Source organism: Electrona antarctica, assembly GCF_951216825.1.
Source record: "Electrona antarctica genome assembly, chromosome: 13".
In the NCBI taxonomy this organism is placed as follows: Eukaryota; Metazoa; Chordata; class Actinopteri; order Myctophiformes; family Myctophidae; genus Electrona; species Electrona antarctica.
In genome coordinates this window covers 17685819-17709500 of record NC_136794.1, presented here as the reverse complement: position 1 = coordinate 17709500, position 23682 = coordinate 17685819, and the positions used below count along the sequence as shown (strand labels likewise).

The window sequence follows — 23682 nt, the reverse complement described above, 5'->3', positions numbered from 1 at the left end:
GCGGCAGCCTAATTCATATTTTGCCGTAAGACAGTGGTGATCGGCCAAAATCAGTTGTTATGGGTGAGCGAGCGAAGTTCAAATTTGCCTTATGGGTAACATTCAAACTGTTCATACTGGGCAAAAGTGGATAAGTTGTGGTTTGCAATGTGTACTACAGGATCTATTGTACTTGAGGTAGTGTTAATAATATCGGTATCGGAATCGGTATCAGCCGATATGACCCTGCAAATAAACCGGAATCGGATATCGGTCATAATTTCAGTATCGTGCATCTCTATTATTTAGGCCATGAATGATTTGCATAAATGTAAAGATTTAAATGATGTAGTAGGTAATTCAAACTGTCAAATTAACTTAAGCTCAATGACCACTCAAAATATCTAACTGTATTGCTTGATCCTAATACTTAATAGAAGAACGATAGCTTACAGAAAGCAACGGTCAACACCACATCTAGGCACTGTGTTACAATGGAATGCTGTACCCAATGTGTAGGCCTTGGATTGCATCTAATGTCTATCCAAAATGTCTGACGTGTTTTATGTACAATTGAATCCACATTGTTAAGTAAGGCGTTTCATGTTGTGATGAGAAATGAAATGAGGACTGCGTCTCTGATTTGAAAAAGGAAGAAAGTATCGTGTAATGTCCAAAATATTCTGCGTTCCCTTATTCGAAACTGGCCACCACACCAGAATACTGCCAACAACACTGTAAAACTGGCCACCACACACCAGAATACTGCCAACAACACTGTAAAACAAAATGTAATTTTGACTATATAAAAGGATAGTGCAATGTTTCAAGCTTCACCAGCAAAGACTGTGTGTGTGTGTGTGTGTGTGTGTGTGTGTGTGTGTGTGTGTGTGTGTGTGTGTGTGTGTGTGTGTGTGTGTGTGTGTGACGTGTGTGTGTGTGCGTGCGTGCGTGCGTGCGTGCGTGCGTGCGTGCGTGCGTGCGTGCGTGCGTGCGTGCGTGCGTGCGTGCGTGTTTGGGGTGGGGAGGGGGTGGGGTTGGGGGGGGGGGTAGGTACAGAAATAAAAAAGGACAAATCATCGTATTTCAAGGCTACTATTTCCTCCAGGAAAAACAAAAGCAAACAATAGCATTCATTGCATATATACATATGCATATGCAACACAAAGCAGAGGTCCCAACACACTTCCTGGTAAGTTAGTGCAGAAAGCAACAGTGATGCATTAGTTTGTTAGGAGCCTGGTTAGTACTGTACTGCACAGCGTAGTGAGTGCAACTGGCAGGTTATTGTGGCTGAATGTGTTCTTGGTCCAGAGAGGGGCACCTCTAAGACTCATCTAAGCCTAACTTACACTTTGTCGTACAACGTATTCGCACAGTGAAAATAGAAGATCTACAAGCTCACAACGCGCTTGATCACGAGTCACGACACGCTGTGAGCTTGAAGCTGTGCTATTTTCAGCATGCGACGTCATCATACGATGGAGCATAAGTTTAAGCAAGGCAAACAAGCCTTTTAGTGTCCGAGTGTCTGCATGTGTGCTGCATGTGGAACTCTGGTGTCCTTATGTGTAGGAATGGAGGCATTCCTTTGAGCGTGATGTCATATCCTGCAGCTCCCGTTCCTCCTTGATTTTGATGTCTTGGTAGGCATGCAAGTGACTGGCGTCCTTTAGGTAGGCCCAGTTTGCTGACAGAATCATGAGGAAGTGTATCTGTAAGAGAAGGGTGGGGGTTGATGGCCCGTGAGCATGTCAAGACGCAAAGCGAGCTAAAAGGAAGTCAGAGCTACATCACAAACAAAAGTTAAGCTTGACAAAGGACATAACACACAAGCATGTCAAGCGAAATGACTGACTGTTAAGATTATTATTGAAATACTGTCACTAGTATGCTACTGACAGAGAAAGGCACTTTGAAGGGGAAGAGATTAGAATAGGATAGGGATGGTGCTGGATGTTGACACATGCAGGCGGTTAGTAGAAAGCTAATTAAATTCCACGAGTGTTGTGAGTCTGAGCCTATTTATTGTAGACCACAGTAAATATTATGATTTATTATACTCTCTTGTCTCTTAAGTGATAAGAAATAGACAGTTTGGGGATATTTTGTAATCAAAGATTGTTTATTTTGTATAGAAAGAGAGGAAACAACTACAGTCTTCAAAAATGTAGGAGAGAATTAAATATATGAAATATGAAGTATAAGTAATCATAAACAAATCAAAGAAAGAACAACTGTAAGCATGCAGGCTCAGTGTTAAAAAATAACCAAATGGCTCTTTAATTGGCACTTTCTGAATGAATAAAGGAAAGAATATCAAACAAAACATCAACTTCATAACTGAAACTATAACAGCATCAGATCTCATATGGAAAGAAAAAATACATTTTATAGCCTTCTTCTCTAAAATAGGAAAATGTCCTTTTATAAAATATATGAAGAAATGAGCCGAGGCTAATGGCCTCACGCAGAGGTTTACCCCTGGTACTGGCCTAGCCCTTCATAGTGGTGTGCTAGATATGTGCAGTTACTTTACTATACACTGTTCAGCTTGTCAACATCGTCGTAATTCTGTAGATACATTTTTCATTCCATTTAGGACCTACCTGGCTTGAGACAAAGGCAATAATCAATACTGAATATGTTCTGTGTAATACTTTTACGGTTTTGCTGGTTGGCACCAAAAATGAAATGTTAAGTTATCGGTGAAGACACGAAAGAAATGTAAGGACAAGGCACTTAGCCAGTGTACAATTGTATTTTCACTAGAATTCTCCTTCACCCCAAAACACTAACCTCCACTATCAAAAATATAATGCCTGAGAACACTGTCATTTTATGAGATACCGGTAATTTTGCTTTTCTCCTCTTAAGAGCTATTTTTCTGTGTTCAATAAGTTCCTTTAAACTATTTGTACATCTGATTCATAAAAAGAACTATCACCAAATAAATCTGCAAAAGCTGTCTGTATTTTACAATGCCTTTACTGTAACTCATTTTGATTGCAAGTGATCGATTCATTTTCTGTGTAATAATGTGTGCAAAATACTGTCACGCGCTGACACAGAACTTTTTAACTTTAGGTTCAAGGATTATAAATAACAACACTGATGTGATTTTCCTGCTGTGCATGTTTCTGTGAATTTTAGTAACATATTTATCTAAAATAAGGCCCCAAGAGAGTAGTACAATCCAGTCAATTATACCATATCAGCTCATTCTGAAGATGCATCAGGTACACAGTAAAATCCTCAGTGTTCATTTACGCATTTGAGTGAAATGAACACTTAGGATTTTACAGTGGACCCCCTGACAGGCATATCCCTGGATATCAAAGTATGCATACTGTATGGTCATCTATTTACACTTCATGTGAATACTAATGCAGAGATGTTGGGTTTCTATTCTCAGGTTTTTAGTTTTTCTTTTTTTTTTCTTTTTTTTTGTCAGTGGCCACTGACTCTACTCAGTATGATGTCCCCCCCCCCCCCCCTCCCTCAAAAAACAAAACAAAAAAACTGGGCTCTTAAAGTAATTTAAAATTTAGTGCAGCAGTCTTCTCGACTCTTAAACTTCAAAACAGCAAAGTTATAAGTGGTAGCCATCATGTAGATCAGCTGGTGAAAGAGAACAGAATAAAGGTGCAGGGTAAGAGAACACTCCAGTAACTAGTCTCCAATACCATGCAATGCTTAGCATATGGTTTGTTGTACAATGACGTCCCGTGCCCCCGAATAGTTCCCGGCGCTTCGCTACGTGACATGATGTGAGCTTGTTGAGCACACCAAACCGGTCGAGCACGCAACGATGTACAAATCAGGCTTTAGTACAGTAGTACGTGAGCACATTCCTTCACATTCCGACATTCAGATTTTCATGATCTATGAGATCAAACCCTAATTTTGAGTTTGGTTAGAACCAAAATAAATACTCGGTTACATCAGCCCTGTCCAGGATAAACCACAGTCCTAGCAACTGCACTACTTACGCCGGGGCTCCACTGAGCACGTTGCGTCGCGTTGCGTTCGGACGGCGCCTGTGACCGCCGACCCGTTAATTATACCGCTTATTACACAGCGACTTAATAAATAAATTAATACATTGACCCAAAAGCCAAAAGTAACAGCAAAACGAGGTATTTTTTCACAGCAGTGAAAGTAGACATATATAAAGGCTATGGTCTGCCCAGCGGAAGTCCTGGCCAGCGTACCAGCGCATGGCCGCCTCGAAAATCAGTACAGTATTGATATAATAGAATCAATTTTCGATTACTAAATCGTCTATTTCTCGCTTCAAATGTTTTCAAAAACATTCTTGCGAGCAACGTTTAGTTGTAAATCACATGTGTGTGATTCCAATCTGAATCAAGCATGATTCAACCAAGCCAAAAATACATTTAATTATACAATGCAATTACATTTAATCATTTTGTATTTTATACATGACTGGACTGTCTGGACGCAGTGACCGAACGCAGTGAAATGCAACGCAATGTCGGAGTACCCTTCATTGATTCAAAAGGAAACATTCCCTGACTGTGACTCGACGCTGGTGGGACGCCGATGGCTGCATTGGAGCCCCACCGTTACACCTGTCTATCCAAACACTAACCTTTGAATCCCCCAGAAGCCTGTAAAATGTCCCCTTTTGATGTAAGATTTATAACAACATAGGGATATGCTCTTGAGTCTTGATATATCATTTACTGTATAATGTATATACTTCAACATCTGACCAGTGCCAGACAGAGACTTTAGTTGAAGTACATACTGTACTAACATTTGTTAGTACAGTTTATTATTATTATTTATATAGATTTTAGATTTGGGTTTCTATTTATTTCTTTGAATGTGTTTTGGGCAAATGCTAATTGTACACGTGAATAATCTGGACCTGATCGGGTCCTACTTCTCTGATTCCATTCCATGTCAAATCCAAAAAGTAGTAGTTCACTCAAAAGATAAGTTATTTTCTACCAGAGAGGTCATCCAATTATTGGCCTAGGAATGTGAAAAAGAAATCTCCATGAATTCAAGCCTTGATGGGGTGTGTAATTGATAGATAATAAGTCATTGTTTGGGCTGAACTACTCCTTTAATATACTATATACTATAGCTGATTAAGAAGCTCACAGATCTATAATTTTCGTAGCGCGAAGCGATCCACAGGCAAGTATAAATCAGGCAAAATAAAAGGGGGCCGGAGGCTTCCAAGCAGATGGTGAACAGCGAATGGAATTTGAGCCGTGGAAAGAAAGACTATGTGTAATCTCCTTTAGCGTGATTGCATACACCATGTGAGAAATGAGGAGAGGGTGCATTGCACTCATGATCTACCAATACAAACCAACCATGCAAGGATAGGCTAAAAGGAGAGGATGAGTGGAGAGGCTGAGAAATGCTTACCAGGGCAATGACAGTGGCTCCTGCCCCAGCACACGCTACGATGTACAAGTGGTAGGACAGGTAGAACTGAAGAGGGGAAATAAAAGCAAGAAAACGTCTATATTATATAAAATTTCAGGAATGACATTGCCTTGTGTTAAGTTGTTAACAAGGAATTGTCCGCTGCTGATGGGACTCTCGCTCTCTGCTTCCATCGCATGGCCTCTTTCTTGTATTTGTCTGGGTGGGAGAGGGTCTCTTACCTCACTGGTGTTACAGATGTCACCTAGCGTCTCGCCGCAAGCCTTGCCTGGTGTAGCGTTCCATGGGATAATTCCTGCAGTCGTGAAATTAAAGGTTTTATATTTACACAGAGTGAAATCTCTGCATTGTCTTCATAAAACCAAGAATGAGACACTAAGGTTTGCCAAAAGTCTACTGAATCAACAGCATGTGGTCGCTTTTTATTTATATACACAAAAGATGGTTTTAATTTACACTGTCACATGACAATAACCATAATCAAAGCACTATTTCATTGCACAACAAGCATTTTCATCTGTTATGGTTTACTGCTACTATTATGGTCTTGCCTCGTGGCGCTCAAGATGGTGCTGAGCAAGGGGAAAGAAATAACAACAGTGCTTTTCTATTCCACTCATTATTTAACTCTGCAGCACCTCAACCTGACCTGAGCTTGACTCACAGAAGAAAACAAAGCAAGACACTAGAACTAGCACGTAACAATGCAACATGGAAGGTGGAAGAATGGCTTAGGGTAGAATGAATGCTGGTGGAATGTGTTGTGTTGACGGACACAGAGTGTCATTCTCTCACCGTACTGACGGACATCGACACAGATGGTGTTTATGTTGATGGTGAGGTTGGCCATGGGCGCCTTCATGGCGGCGCAGGTAGACCACATGTTGTAGAAGAGGAAGACGGGCACAGCGGAGAAGCCGAACACGCCCAGCCATGCAATGCCCAGGATGTACGTCAGGAACACAAACTGGCCGCCATAGAACACAGAGGGGACATTATTAGCATAATAAGGTAAGGTTTCGTAAATCAGTGCTATTGAACCCCCTTTATGTCTGAGTGTTGTTTTGAAAATATTGAACCAATGAAAAGTAGTAAAAAGCGCTTCGGCCAAAACCTCTTAACTCCATTGGACCCTCAAACTGTCAGCTAAAGCAACTAACTCCATCAACTCTCCCCCTCTCATGCAAGTAATTGACAATATATAAAGTCACAACACCAACTTTGATGTATTGCTTTGTTTTCAAAATATAAGGTTTTCTTCATTTCCTGAAAACAATATATTTTTCATTTCCTGAAAAATAATATTCTATAGCATGATGAACTGTTGATCCTTTTGCTCTCCACGGCCGTATACAGTATATATTAATTTGGGGCCCTTGAAATGAAGGTGGTTGCATGGTAACGTACCATTCCGCTGATGCAGCGTCCACAGATGGTGGTCTTGAACTCGCTGTGCAGCTCCTTGACTGCGCTGGTGGTGTAGAAGCCCTCGGCCAGCAGGATGATGCCGTACAGGAAGAAGAAGGAGGCAATGCCATAGATGACATACTGCATCAGCTGTACTCTGTAAAGGACAGACGACGCCGCACATTCATTAGTGGGCTCCTCCATCTCTTGGGGAGAAGAGATTTGTTTTTCTCCTCAAAACCACGGGTGGTTTGGATTGTTATGTCTACATAAAAGTCTATTTTTGTTCGGCTCCGACATTGTATGCACCATTAGTACTAGTAATAGAAATATTAGTTGATCTACAAGATACAGTTGGAGGCCATCGATATTGTCCTTTTCTTTTTGCTGAGGTTTGCGTGATCTGCGCAAAAGGACAGTTAACCCATTTTGGGCGGGAACCCCTTTTGGTGTTTTAAACATTATGTTATAATTTAGCTATTGAAAAATAGCAGATCTACAAGCTCATAGCGCGCCACCGAGTGGCGCGCTACGAGCTTGTAGGTCTGCTATTTTTGAAAAATCGTGAAAATATTTATTTCAGAAAACTGGAGGATTTAGAAGGATTTTTTAAAGTTTTGAGGTCAGGCCTAAATGGGTCAAATAATAAGGGACAATATCGGTGGCACCCAACTGTACACCACGACACCGTCGTACGACTATCGGTCGTTTATTATGGAGAAAACTTTCGGGGTGTTCTTCTCCACAGCACTCTTGTTTAAACACTGGTGACAATTTTGCATGCCTCCAATGCAAGTGCTGGAAAGACATGGTAAAAGTGTCAGACGGAGTTATTGCGTTTGACATGGCACAGCTTGGGATGGAAAAGTGCTGCATGCCGTTGTTTTTTTTCGATCGAGTGGAATCTTGAACTCATTAACAGTTTGATGCTGATGAATTGTAAGCAGATGGCCATGGCTAAAATAGACGGGCTCAGATTCCAAAAAGAAGAGCAAAGTGACACTAAACCCCTCACTCAACAACAAAAGAAACAGAGAGAGACAGAGAGACAGAGAGAGATAACAGGTGATGCACGTCTGGTGAAATCATCTGCCTGAGAGATGGAAAGCCTCTGTAGACACTAGACAGCTTAAATTAAACAGTGCACTCCAAGAGTACTCTTAAAGCCCAACATAAAACATATGCAGGCAGGGCCCTGTCTCTTCTCTTCTCTCTCTCTCTCTCCAGATTCATTGTCTAGATTAATGGGTGCTACTTTCAAAACTCCATATTAGGTCTGTTCTGAAGGGTAAGGTGAAGCAGTGCGACATTTTATCATCTAAAAATATCTCACATGAACTCAACCTAATTAAAAGTATCTGCATGTTGCGGTCACTTTGTTGACTGTGGTGGAAAGGGAAGACCAGGACAAATTCTCCTCTGATTGCGCATAACTTAACACGATTAGAACAGTAGTACATCATTTCGTACAACACTGTCATAGAAGAAAAAAAATAAGTTAAAATAGCCAATCTATAAGCTCGCAACATGTCAAATTGTGATGTGGTGTGAGCTTTTATTTGTATTTGTTTAAAAAATAAGTTTGTTTATAATCAATGAAACCAAGTAGCTTGTTGCACCCCAACATCCATATAACAGAGTGACCCTGTCTGATACCAAGATGCTTATCATCTCCCTTGACCAGCGGAGGATTCCGTAGGAGGTTTAACCCATTTTGTGCGGGAAACCCTTTTGGTGTTAGCATTATGTTATGCTTTAGCCATTGAAAAATAGCAGATCTACAAGCTCATAGCGCGCCACCGACTGACGCGCTACGAGCTTGTATATCTGCTATTTTTGAAAAATCGAAGAACGACTGACATAGAAACATAGCTTTTTCAGAAAACTGTCAGGATGTAGAAGACATTTTTAGAACCTGATCCCAGGTCAAAATGGGTTTTAACAGAGGAGCGGTCACTCACATGTCGGTCAGCATGGCGTGGTCACTGGTGACCTGGGAGAAGTGGGTTTCCAGGATGGTCAGTGTGCCTGTGAGGGCCACGTGGCCACAGCCGCAGAACAGGGCCACCCCGGAGAAACACAGGATAGTGGCCACCAGCGACGCATACGGAACCCCCCCTAGACATTTGATGCAGCACTCGAAGCAACCTGGATGGAGAAAAAAACAAAACGTATAGGAAGGAATTGTCAGATGACTGTTACGTAACTCATATTTTATACCACGTGGCGCAAATAGCCGATCTACAAGCTCACAGCGTGTTGCATTGTGAGCTTGTAGATATGCTATTCTGTTTTTAATTGACAATCTTTTAACATTTTCACCTATGAGGACATGCCCAAAATACAGCAAGTTGTTAATCACGCTTCAGTCAACGATAACATAACTTGTTTTTATCTGTTATGAATTAGTCACAATTTACAGCATACCAGCTGCCTTTGCATTTATCAGTCTCACGTGTTAAGACAAGCACAAAGAAGTCCATATAAGGGATTGTATTTCTCTCAACCCTTCGCTCACGTACCGTATAGGAAGAAGTAACACCATAAGCTCAGGGAAAGTGAGAATGGAATGATACTGACAGTAAGAAGAATGGCATCATAATCAAACTGTTGATTCAACAAAATAACACAACAGCCTCATTGCTGATCATTTACAGACATAACATGGTCATGTACATAAAAGGCTATTTCTCTGTGCCTCTGCTATAACAGGCAGGCCAGGGTGCATCTCAGGAGCAGGACATGTAGCAAAAAGATGAAAAAGGAAAAAATAATGTCCTGGAGCACACCGGCAGTTAAAGCCCTTTTATTGCAAGTGGAAACCAACAACGTTTTGATTGTTACATCATTCATCATTCATTTAGACTTCTACTAAGTATCAATTTGGCTACTCTTTGGAAGCATGCATGCCAGGTGGCATAACATTTGTCTGTGGTCACTTCCTGTTCTCAGTACAGTACAGATCTATCGCAATTTGATCTAACATTTAATCGCAGGAATATAAGTACACTATAATGGCTGGCTAACAGGTCAGTACAATGGCTGTCAGCCAAGCTGTAGGCCCTAATGGTAATCAAGCTGTAGGCCCTAATGGTAATCAATGGTGATGCATGATATCAGAGGATATCTGAATGAAGTGAGCTTTAGGCAGTTGCCAAAAGCTTTTGGCAGTTGCTGTTGTTAACCTTTTTAATAAATAAAAGAAAACAGGTTGATATACAGTATGCCATGGACCCTCAGTCATTTGATATGATTTTTGAGGTGCAGCCACTCCAAGGAACAGCAATGTGTGTTCTTTTTGTGTATAACAAACTACAAAGTACAGTGCTGTACACAAAGTGGCGCTACACTACAGTACAGAGTACACTACAAGTACAGTACAGCCTACCTTGAAGTGGTGTACAGTACACAGTATGAGTACAGTACGAGTACAGCGTACAACGAGTACAGTACGATTACAGTAAGAGTACAGCGTACAATGAGTACAGTACGATTACAGTAAGAGTACAGCGTACAACGATTACAGTATGAGTACAGCATACAGTATGAGTACAGTACTACAGTACGAGAGTACATTACAGTACAGTAACTATAGTTGCACCACTTATCTCTAGGACTCCAATCTACACTGTTTGAACCCCTGGTAGTCCCCGTGCCTGAACCAGTGCTGTATAGCCTATACAGGCTGAGTCACCACAGTGCACATAGGGGCAGGTTTGCATAGTAAAGTAGTATATTACAGTGATATCATTACAGATACAGTATATTATCTGACTGTAAACTACCTACTGGGAATAGGGGACTATGTTCTTGTTTTTCTGAACCTCTTTCTGTCCCTATATTCAATTAAGTAAGGTCACAACAACACTACACTGAGAGAAATTGAGACATTCAAAAGATCCATTTATACTAACGAGTTTAAAATAATTTGAGCCTCTATTGATTTAAAACAGCACTGTGGCAATAAGCACAGAAATACATATTTGTGTAATTTGCCTGCCTCTTGCATGAAGTGAGAATACTTAAAGGTTTGTCTGTGTTTGCCACAACAAAGTAAATTTAAAGATACTGCTGTCATAGTTTCCCAGTCAGAATGTTCATTTTGGCTCTCTGTGTGGTACAAGAGGGATGAACACATTTTTGTCCCACGCTTGGTGAATAGGAGTTGCCATGGCAGCAGGTTAACTACAACCCAATGAGTGTGCCCACGGCAGAGTGGCTAACTGCAGAGTTCTAACAAGGCCCACATTTCTCTTATGAACATGTTGGGGAGCCATAGGGTGAGCAGCCAGGCAGGAGGAGCAGAGCTCCACAGGATATGAGCCTAAACATTAAATAAAAACAGTCTGGTAAAACGCTCTGCTCTTGTATTGGTTGTATCAGGTGATTCTGATCTAAACCAGTGGTTCTCAAGCGTTTTTAATTTCAAGGACCCACAACGCTTAGAGTTACAGAGCTGTAAAGGGTCAATTTGGAACCCCTTCAAGGAACCAACCCCGAGGGTCCCTGGACCCCACTTTGAAAACCACTGATTTAACATGAAATACAAAATAGTCTGGTGAAACGCTCTGCTCTTGTAATGGTTGGGTTCGGTTGGGTTATATTTGCACTCACATCCATGAGCTGTGGAAAGTACTGTGTTGCTTGTAGGTTTTGCTCTCAAAGAGATTTGAATCCTTGTTTTTTGATGTGAAGCGTGATAATGATTTATCTGCAGCCAAATTACTGCCGTACTAAAATGGTTGATGAGTGACAGATGCAATAACAGCAGTCACACTGATATTATGATGCATCCCGTGGACTGGAGTACAAGTTGACAGTTCTGACAAGCTTCATTTAGAAAGCAGCAAGGCTGTCTGACTCATTATGTGTCTGTTTTCAACGCTGCCTTGATGAAACGCATCATAACTTTGATTACAATAACACTCGCAGTGTGGCCTGTTTGCTGTGACATTATCACGACAGACAGTCGGCATCGTGTGACAACCTCCATCCAAATGGATCTGACTGTGAAAATGTGTCGCTGCCTGCCACAGTTTGACCTGTATAGCCTACAAGTAAATACATCACAAACTGTAGCACTGAATAAACAGTGAATCTCTACCTTGGGGACAAAGCGGCTGTGTGCTTGAATGATTTGATGCTAGTATGAAGCAACACCTTGACCCTATGCCCCACTTTGGATCAGGGTCCCTGTCACACAGAAGGTCAGAACGACGCATCAATGTTTGCCATTAGTTTCCAACATGGTCCAGCAAGAGATGGAACGTGTATATCGCTAAAAGCTAACGATCCAATCAATGGACAATCCATTTGATTTCCATCCACCACGGTGGCCTGCTTTCCAAGCACGTATAGTAGGAATGTGGTTTAAATACACATGATAACGCTGCACATGATGTCAGCAAAACACACACACACACACACACACACACACACACACACACACACACACACACACACACACACACACACACACACACACACACACACACACACACACACACACACACACACACACACACACACACACACACACACACACACACACACACACACACACACACAGGCGTCGCTGTCATGAACAAAGATCTTTTTCTCTCAATGGAGAAGCCTTGTGCCTCTGACTGGGTGTTATGTTTAATAACTCTATAAATCTGAGGTGGTATTTTCGCAGCTGGTGTGGACATGTTGGCTCGTTGGTAATAATACTGTTTTGGCTAACTGAACCAACACTGGCACAAGGAGAGAGACCCACTGACGTGGATTTAACGATTACGTGACCTCACGAATGATCCTCTGTTCACACAGGACCACTGTACAGGAATTCTTCTTGTTACTTAATGTGGAGCAAGACAAAAAAAAAGAAAAACATCAAAGCTCGACACAAAGTATGTACAAAGTCTGCACAAAGAACTATAGATGGTGGATTGGACTAATGTTCATTAGTTATCCCAGTGAATAGATTTTCAGAGAACCTGGGCTTTCTGCAATCTTAGGATTGGTATAGATATAGAAATAGTGCTGTCGTCAGGCAGCCTATGTCACATATTGTGATATAGGACTATCATTCATTAGTAGGACAAAATGGATTTGGTTACACATTTTGTACACTCCCAGAGTTACAAATGGATACATGGACACTGAAGATGTTACTGTGTACACTCACACTTACACAACACGGCTTAACACAGTATGAGACACTGCAGTAACGTAGAGTAGAGAGGCCACAGTCTGGGAATCGGAAAGTATCCCTGAGCAACACTTAACTCCTGTCCCTAGATACAACACCCCCCCCCCCCCCCCCCCTCATCAAAGCCATCTGAGCAGCCATCAGCTGGGTGAAGCTGTGAAAGAAATTTCCGCTCCCCCAGGAACCAGAAAAAGCTCTGCATCTTCACTTTACGGCGTACAGGATATTACAGTCCCATACGGCGGTCCTCCCCCGCAGCAGGTGATCAGGTCAGCAGGAGTTGTTTACTCACTGGATGACACGTGCACGCCACGGCATGCAGGCGCACAAAATGGAGCCGGCCTGCACGGCACGCTCTTACATGAACGGAGCGCTGCAAATGAGAATCACATTGGCTCTTTCTTTGAATCCTCCTCTTTGATGACTTTCACATGCTCCTAGCCAGGCCCCGGCAAATCGGCTGATTTGCCGGCGCTTAGACCTTTAAGGGCCACTACAAGACTCTCCGCTCAACATCTCATCATCGCCACATGAATGAAATGAGGGCGGCGGGCGGGAGAGAGAGAGAGAGCCAGAAACAAACAGAGACATAAACAAAGGCTGAAGCAAACAGAGAAAGAGACGGGGACAATCTGTGGCTGAGGTTTTAATGACGGTCTCGAGGCTTTGCAGTTGTTGTGGTGGTGGCCTCGGATCACAAGCGGCTGAGAGGGGAAGAGAGAGCAGAGGGAGGGAGGGTGATGCTGAGAGAACGACTCTATGACAGAGAGAGAGAGAGAGAGAGAGAGAGAGAGAGAGTGAGTGATAAACTAGACATGCAGAAGGGCAGACTCTCCCTCAGGGACACCCAGAGAGGAAGGCTGTGATACAAAGAGCCAGTGTGTGAAGTGGTAAGTGCTGTTCATCACATTGGTCTCTCAGGGGCCGTTCAGAGCGCCACTGATCCACTGCCCTGCTCTTCCGGCCCGCGTGGCAGGAGTACAGGACCCCCCCCCCCTCAAAACACAACACACACACACACCGGCGCTGTAGACCTCTGTTAGTGTTCTGTGACCCACCACACACAGCACGGCCACAATGGGGCGCTACGGTGGGTGACGATGGGTGGGCACTCCATAGAAGACCAAAATTCAACCACAATACAATTGTATATAAGTTCTATTTTATTAACTCTAGCATACAAATTGGATAGCATTCTATTGACAATTAAACAAAGGTTATCTCGGAGATCTTTGGTTATATTTGGACACTCTCTGATTTAAATGAACAGCCAGGACTTTTTACATTGTAGGCAAACGTGGAGAGACACACAAAGAGGCAGAGAGGAGGAGGGTTTGGACCCCAAAACATCACCATGACTCCCATGCTCCTCAGACCACTCCATCACACACACAAACTCCCCCCAGCACGCACACACACACACACACACACACACACACACACACACACACACACACACACACACACACACACACACACACACACACACACACACACACACACACACACACACACACACACACACACACACACACACACACACACACACACACACACACACACACACACACACACAGCTGGCCCAGATTAATCAAAACCCCCTCCATCCCCTCGGCAACCGAACCCCTCACGTGAACGCAGCCTGACAGCGTTACAAAGCGCCCCGACCGCTGCAATCTTTGCAACAGCTGGGACCGTCACTGGAACGAGGCAAGTAAACAGAGCCTATAATATTCCACACAGTCTCACTATTTACAGTACCTGTGTGCGTGAACACACGCACGCACGCGCACGCACGCACGCACGCACGCACGCACGCACGCACGCACGCACACACACACACACACACACACACGCGCGCGCGCGCGCGCACACACACACATACAATTACACACACACACACACACACGCGCGCGCACACACACACACACACACACACACACACGAGCACACAGTTCTCTTTATGAGGAGGACAACCCGTGTCTCCTGCTTCTGTCTCACCCACTGAGTTCTTAAGCATTAAAAACGGCTTCAAGGCGAGCTCTGACCAGCTAACACCACCATCAAGTCCTAAATCAGACATCCAGCCTCATTACTAGCAGATGTGGGGGCGCCGCTAATGTGATGTGTTGTTGTTTGTTGCTCTGCTGGGGAGAGTCGCCAAAACAGCATTTATGAGAAGTACTCTGATTTTCCACACACTCCTCATGCATAGGAACGCCACTTAAAACACCCTAATGGCCATTCTCAGGGGGAGTGTGGTGGGGGCCTTTACCCTCCAGTCCCAACTCATCTGAAGCGATCCTGCTGTTTACTTGTCTTACAAGGGAAACATATACTCTGTTAGCTAATGGCTTGTGACTGCAGCTCACCCATGGCTGCATGAGAGATGCAGAGCTGATGGTGGCATAATGCACATTATGTTTAACCACATTAACCCTGGCTGTTTTGGGCAAATATTCATTTTTTTCCCCCCTCCAAATTTTATTTTATTTTCAAAAACAGCAAATATGGGAGACCCACAAGCTCACAATATGTCACATTGCAACATGTCGTGAGTTTGTAGATCTGCTATTTTTGTCGTACAACAGAGTACAGTATAGAGCTTAAGTGGTTAATCATCACCGGCAAGGGGGTAATAATGGCCACAATAGCTCCACATGTAGTGTGAGATAGACAGAGTGGGAGAGAAAGAGAGAGGGTGTGTGTGTGTGTGTGTGTGTGTGTGTGTGTGTGTGTGTGTGTGTGTGTGTGTGTGTGTGTGTGTGTGCGTGCGTGCGTGCGTGCGTGCGTGCGTGCACGTGCCTGTCTTTATGAGTGTATGCATGTGGTAAACAAAGGCACAATGCTAAACAAATTGCAATAAACCTCCTCCTTTCCTCTGTAGCCTGGCCAACAGTGGAGCTGATCCAGAGCAACACTCCTTTCAAATGGAATTTCAAAACTCTGAAGTCCATCAGACAGCTCAAAACACAACACAATGAAGGCAATGTGATATTCCGAACAACAACAATGTGATGTTCTGAGCAACATTCTGAACAACAACATCCACATCATTAATAAAAGTCAGACAAGGGGCACGGTGGCACAGTCGGTGCCAGTGGCAAAAGGGCCTTTCTGTGTGGAGTTTGCATGTTCTCCCCGTGTCCCCATGGGGTAGGTACCCTCACAAAAAACATGCAGTAATCCTGGTCTCTAAACTACCTCCCCCTGGCCAGCCAGGGGGGAGGAACTGGTCGGAATAACGTGTTCCTTCCACGCGCTACGTCCGGCCGGGGAAACTCCCCCATCAGGTGAAAAGAAGCAGCTTGGACTCCTCATGCATAGAACGAAGCATGAGGTCAGTCTGCTGCCCCCCCAGGTTGGCAGAGGAAGTGTAGCGCCCAGGATTACATTAGATAATTGACACTGGGTGAAAAAATGGGTTGCAAAATCATGGGATAAAAATTATAGGTAAAAAAAAAGAAAATCATGGACAAACTGACACTCTGGCATCATTACTTGGGAATGTGTGCGTGTAGCAGTGTGACCGTTATCCTGACCTGGATGTAGTCCCCTCAAAGAGCAAAGGAAAAATCAATGAATCCTGTTGATTCCAACAATGGGGGTTGCGTGTTTGTAACCACTTAGAGGTTCCCCAATAGTGGAACCTCTCTTGCAGTCTCTCCTTTTCTCTGTGGTGTTGTGAGTATCATCATCATTACTGTCAGTGCGTGGGACCAGGATGCCTACTCCCTAATGTGTCTGTCTGTCTTTGTCCTTGCCAGTCTCTCATGCACCTCATTAATCATCGACCCCCCCCCCCCCCACACACACACACACACACACACACACACAGAAACATGCCCCGAGGACTGATCGATTCATTGATTTACTATCGATGCGGCGGCGGTTTTTGTCCTTAATAGTGGCAGTGACAGTGAGAACCTCAAACGTCCCTCCTCATCCTGCAGACATGGGCAGACGTGACAACTACAAAGAGGCAGAAAGTATCACAACAGACAAGCACACGGACAGCAGTTACCAGAGAGCGCTTGAAGCATGCCTTCAACTGCGACGCTGCATGGTGCACAAGGTGCAAGAGAAATATATCAACAGTTCCACTCACATCCCATCGCTGGTAGAGTCTGCAGTAAAGCTTTATAGGCAAGTGAGAGATACTCTGAGACAATGGCTATGAATGAGTCCCCCATGCTACCCTTCTATTGTGTGACGTGAAACCATGCCTGCTCAAGTAGGTTAAAGCCCCAATAAACAAAGCATGTGAAAAGAACCAAACTGTCTCTTTGTCGGTGCTCATTGGTACCTCTTTTGTCCGGGCTCTGCTCTTGGTTCTCCTCTGATGTAGTTTCCATGGTTGTTTTGATCCAATCCTACAAAAATGCCTCCTTTCAGCAATATTCTCTCCTCCTCCTATATCTCTCCTTGCTCTCTCTCTCTCCTACACACACACACACACACACACACACACACAAACACACACACACTCCCTCCTTCACTTTCTCTTGTCCTCCCTCGCACGTTAACAAACCACTCTCTCTCTCTCTCTCTCTCTCTGTCGTCCTCCCTGTCGCGCTGTCCTGAATGACTGACTCAAGGCAGGGCTCCCCTGTCAGTCACACTGTCCTGAATGACTGAATCAAGGCAGGGCTCCCCTGTATGTCACACTGTCCTCAGTGTCCTGAATGACTGACTCAAGGCAGGGCTCCCCTGTATGTCACACTGTCCTGAATGACTGACTCAAGGCAGGGCTCCCCTGTATGTCACACTGTCCTGAATGACTGACTCAAGGCAGGGCTCCCCTGTCTGTCACACTGTCCTGAATGACTGACTCAAGGCAGGGCTCCCCTGGCTGTCACACTGTCCTGAATGACTGACTCAAGGCAGGGCTCCCCTGTATGTCACACTGTCCTGAATGACTGACTCAAGGCAGGGCTCCCTTGGCTGTATGTCACATATAGATCATAGAGGCAGAGGTCTTCCGGGCGGACAGGATTTGGCTGAGCTCTGTGCACGCCGCCCATTAACCTATTGCTCCGGCCATACGTCACATACAATCCACTTGCACAGGGAATCTGTCTGTCCTATTCGCACTTGGTATTTTGGGGTCTCAGTTTGGGTACAGACTCATACTGTATACATGCACGCACGCACACAGGCACATACGCATGCATGCACACACACACACACACACACACACAGGCCGATGTACAAACACACACAAACCCTTTACCACCCCTCTGACGACACTCCCTCTTCTGAGGCGTCCCTGTCGGAGTCTCAGAGTGGCACCATGAATGGCAATCAGGGGCTACATGCCCAGTGAGAATGGGGTTTGTTACATCACAGGAAGGGATGTGTGTGGGAGAATCGCCTCCCCTTTTGCTCTGTGGATGAAAGCCCCACTCTGTGCTGTTTTCTGCGTGTGCGTGTGTGTGTGTGTGTGTGTCTGTGTGTGTGTGTGTGTGTGTGTGTGTGTGTGGGTGTGTGTGCGTGTGCAGGGGCAGAATGGACGTCAGACCACAATCACCTTCCTCTATTTCCCATCTGACTACAGCAGCACAAGGGATGGAGGGGGCTGAATTTGGGGGCTGTGTGTGTGGGAGCCGAGGGGTGCGGGGCTGTGGTGGGGGCTGTGTGTGTGGGAGCCGAGGGGTGCGGGGCTGTGGTGGGGCTGTGTGTGTGGGAGCCGAGGGGTGCGGGGCTGTGGTGGGGACGCAGAGCCTGACCCCTTCATCCTCTGATTCGCACCATATGCCCCCTGCTCCTGCAGCATTCATTAGCAACCTCTGACTGCTGTCTTCCCTCCATCTGGTGACTTTACCAACTCACATGAAAGGACACAGGAAAGGAAGGCTGACCACCTCTCCGCCTCGTGAGGAGAGAGGGGGGGTTAGTGCAAACAGATGAGGAAAGAGGTGTCTGAAAGCCAGAGAACAAGGGGAACCGTGGAGGGCAGGCAGAGACGCGGAGAAGGAACTGAAGAGGGCCAAAAAAGCGTGACAGAAGGGGGGACAACGTGAGAGGAGGCCGAAATAACAATCGGAGCAAACGAGGATATGGTGAGAAACAGCAACCTGAGACGGCGAGTAGCCCTGTACAGACAGGGCGGAAAGATAGACAGAGGGAGGGAGGGAGGGAGACGGAGGAGGAGGAGAGGCAGGAGGAGACCCCTGAGGCATGCTAATGAGGGAGAGGGCTGGCCGGAGCGCCTCGATGCAGTGGGGTCTTCTCACGGATGCCAGAGCTCAGGACGGCGGGGCAGGGGGGAGGGCGGGGGGGGGGGGGGGGGTGTAAGCAGCAGGGGAGGAGTGCCTCCGGGGTCAGGGAAGTGAACTTAGCAGGGATCCCACCCCAACAAACGCCAACACTCTAATCTGCCGGCGTCTTCGCTGTCAGCCCTGCATGTAAAACCACCATGAGAGTTGACATTATCTTTGTGGAGAGAGAAGTGGGGGGGGGGGGTGGGGGTACCATGGTGGACCGTTGCAAAAGCAGCGTTAGTCAAGAAGCTTCAGCATTATATGTTGAGCCTGATAATTAATTATCTTATGAAATGCATGAGCCAGTGAGTCAAATCTTCCTCTTAAGACAGCCGACAGTCAGACATCACGTCACTGATTGCCATCACATCAACAACGGATTAAAAGCAGTCATTCCTTAACCAAAACATACATTTCTTCCTCCAATGTCTCGCCAAACAAAGGGTCACTCATGCATTGACTCAGAAAAGAAAGTGTGCAAGGCTGAGAAACAGCTGTGATTGGATGAATGGCCGTGAGAATAATCATACAGGTGGCAGAAGCAAAGCATAGCATGAGCACGTCATGCTCAGTCCCTTAAGACACAGGTTCCCAAACACTGGGTCGGGACCCATTTGTGGGTCACAGGCACATTTTTATGGGTCCCTTTATTTTTTGTTTCCTACATTTTGTCTTTAATTATTATAGTTTCATAATAACATTTTCAAAAAACATTCCTAAAAAACTTTTCATGAATTAATACCAAATTAAATGATTTTTCTAAGTAATTTCTTGAATAAATGAAAATAAAGTTGGGTCCCGGGGGAATGTATGTATAATTTCTCTTTTGGGTCACGGGCTAAAAAGGTTTGGAGCCACTGCCTTAAGACACTGCAGTGCCACCCCCATTGTCAAGGCCACAGTCTGAATAAGGACTATAGTCAAAAGACGGAGGGCTCATTGTGGGTCAGTCTGTATGCGGTGAGAGACCGCGGGTTGAATGCCCCTCTGTGCTCGGTCACCCGTGAGGCATCTGCGCCCTGCTTGGTCCATACAGAGGAAAGGAGTTCTCATGGAGCCAGGCCGAACGCCATTCATCACTACACAACAATAAACAGTCTGCAAAAAAAAAGAAAAGAAAGAAAATCTACTGGCCATTGCCAACACCTTATACTGAGCAGAATTTAATGATCATGTCAAGGTGGCAGGTTTGGACAATTGAATATACTAGTCCTTACCCGTTCGAATATATGAGCATCAAATTATATACAGTGTGGGTAATGTGATTTTATATGCCGTTGGACTCACAGATGTCTCTTTCTCTCTCTCTCTCACACACACACACACGCACGCACACACACACACGTGTCCTGCACACGCACGCATTTGCGTGCGACCCGTCAGCAGACGCCACACACGAGGCAACGTGAGGTAACTGATGGGCGAGTGTGCTCCCGGTGCGCTTTTCCGAATACACCCAGACTTTACTTAAATGATATATTAGATGTAAATGTCAAATCTAAACAATGTAGGCCTACTTGAGTTTGACAAACTGGGAAATCATTACTGTGTATTACACGTTTGCATGTTGAATGAATGAATTGATCATCTTACTGTACTGTTACTTGCTGAGGGCCTCCCTGGCCTGAAACTAACTGCATCACTGACCTAGTTTGGTATGTAGGCCCCATTCATAGGTCAATGCATTCTATATTTATGACTTCATGTTTGGCATCCAAGCCATTGATTTGTCCACAAAAAGGCTAGTCCACAAACCCATTATACAGACCATTATACAGACCCATTCACTTGTTTGATGACCTATTTACACCATGGCCCTGAACAAGAACAGAGACCAGTGAAAGTCTACTGCATGATACAGTACGTTTAATTTCAACTAGCACATGCAGACTCATCTGCGAAAAATGCACCCAAAGCTGTTCCAAGTAGACACAAAGATGAAAGTCTGCCATGTGAGTAATACTAGATCAGGCCTTTATATGCTCCAAGCACATATCCCAGGAGCCAGGAGTCCAGCTAATACTGCCCTATAATGACTAAATGTCTGAAGCCCCCAAGAGATAATTCCTCTTCATGTATTGTTGATAGATGGCTTGGCCATTAAAGAGTAGCTGTCCTCATTCATTACAGCAAGACGCCCGGAGAACAAGAGGTGAAACTGCAATGGGCACCCTCGTAATGAGGCCATTACTTCCTGTTTGCGATGTTAGACAGACAAGAGGCAATGGGCCTCATGCGCCAACCGTTCTTAAGAAGTTCTTAAGAGGAAATGTGTTCTTAGACCCACTTAGGAAGTTTTTAAGAAGGTTTTGGGATCCCTCAATCTTTTCTTAGCTGTGATTTGTTCGTAGGTAAGAACAGAATCTACGCACACTGTGGAGCACTCTTAGGGTGCCTTTTTCGTTCTTAAGTGCAATCTGAAAACATAAAGGGAAAACAGCGCCATCTGCATGATGCTCAAAGTTTGGTCTGAGGACCTCAAGGGGTCCTTGAGGAAGTTCCAGGCAGTCCACAGCAAAATATGGAATATTTTACCACTTTAATCCCATTTTATACTTTGAAAATAGCCAATATACAAGCTCACAAACGCGTCCCATTACTGCCCATTTTGAGCTTGTAGATCGGCTATTTTCGAAACATTTTGATAAATCTTCAAAACATTACCCTAGCAGAAAATATTTTCATATGGGGGTCTGCAGAATGCATGTCAATTTGGGGGTCCTTGACATGAAAATGTTTGAGAACCACTGGTTTAGAGTTCACAACCCAACCCAACGCACCATACCCACCACATAACCCCCACCCCATGCACCCACCATCATCCCCCCCCCCCCCCCCCCCCCCCCCCCAAGTTGACTATTGTGAGATAAAAAAATCATGAAATACATTCATGATTATTGAAAATATTGAAATATTGAAATTTTCTGTTCACTTCAGTACCTCCACAGTATTATTGGAGTCTGGTGTTCCACCATATTTAGACTTTAGTTTAGGTATTCTTGACTTCACTCAACTTTATTTCTATGTGTGAGGTCCTGTGATTTCTGTGTGCTGCAATCACACACAGGTGTGACTGCAGGCAAGGCCATGGAGTCATGCAAAACCACACCCACCTGGGTGAACACAGGTAGGAAAGTGAATTCCCAATGCCTTATATGGGATTGGTGGGGCGGTTCCCTATGGTAATTAGGATGTTAATTAGGATATGTGGGGCGTCTACCTATGATCATTTGAATGAACTGGCACACCCCTTCAAGTTACGAGGATTTGGATTCATCATCATAAGAACATGCTTACGAACAATTCTGCCTACTTAAGAACGTTTCATGAATCTGACTGGACTTCTCTTAGGAATTCACTTAGGAAGAAATGTAAGAGGAAAAGTTAGGAACTTATTGGCGCATGAGGCCCAATAAGCTCAGTAAAGACTTTGAATGCGAGTGCTGTTGATTTATGCCATGAAGAATAGTTCATTTGAAACGTGTGGTTTAAACATCTTTCATCTCAGGAGGGGCCGGCATTTAAAATGTCACATGCCTTAACTATTGCAAACTGTTATGCCTTAATTGCCGCATACACTATTCTTAAAACAATGGAAAGAATAACTTAATCTGAGGGGTGCAACTGTTATGTTCGAGGGATTTCTAAAGTGCTGGCTAAAAATAGTGCTGCTGTGTTGCTGTTGTTTTAATTCCTTAAGCGGTAAGATTTCACCATGACTCTTTCTCATCCAATATTTGTTCAGCATGCACGCATCCACAAACACACACACACACACACACACACACACACACACACACACACACACACACACACACACACACACACACACACACACACACACACACACACACACACACACACACACACACACACACACACACACACACACACACACACACACACACACACACACACACGCATCCACACAAGGGAGCTTTAGTAGCTCAACTGAAGGGCATTAACCACTTAAGCCCTATATACTTCGTCATAGGACTTATAGCAAAAATAGCTGATGTACATACAAGCTCACACCGTTGTGTCGCATCACGATGCATTGTGAGCTTGTAGATCTGCTATTTAAACAATTTAGAAAATAATTGACAATAATTGAGGGCGGTCCATATTGGAACGCACGGTAGCCTATCAGGATTGGTTTTCAAAGCAGTGGGTGTAGTAGGTTTGTTAGAGCTGGTTTTATCCAGCATCCACCCTTTCAATGAATTTAGATTTCCCCAGACTTATCACTAAGCAGAGAATTATTTGAAAGAACGTAGCCCATGGGGCAACTAAACAGGCAGGGGAAGAAATCTTTTTTGCCTAAGAAGCCTAGTAAGGGCATGATATATAAACCCTCATCATATGCCACCCAGCTTCATACAATGGGTTGCTAAATAAAAAGCACAAGTA

General features: G+C 44.4%; 1 protein-coding gene across 2 annotated transcripts in view; it reads right to left on the bottom strand.

Moving 5' to 3' along the window:
• Positions 1-988: 988 nt before the first annotated feature.
• Positions 989-23682, bottom strand: part of gpm6bb (glycoprotein M6Bb) — a 36937-nt gene continuing 14243 nt past the window's right edge. The window contains exons 2-7 of one of the 2 annotated variants that reach the window (XM_079517458.1): positions 8778-8964; positions 6817-6973; positions 6205-6376; positions 5631-5704; positions 5389-5454; positions 989-1694 (exon numbers count right to left, since the gene is read on the bottom strand). In XM_079517458.1, the coding sequence (XP_079373584.1) occupies positions 1545-1694; positions 5389-5454; positions 5631-5704; positions 6205-6376; positions 6817-6973; positions 8778-8964 (806 nt within the window). In that variant the 3' untranslated portion in view covers positions 989-1544. Of the gene's footprint in view, positions 1695-2085; positions 3601-5388; positions 5455-5630; positions 5705-6204; positions 6377-6816; positions 6974-8777; positions 8965-23682 lie in introns of those variants that run through there. The other variant, XM_079517459.1, reaches the window with a different exon arrangement.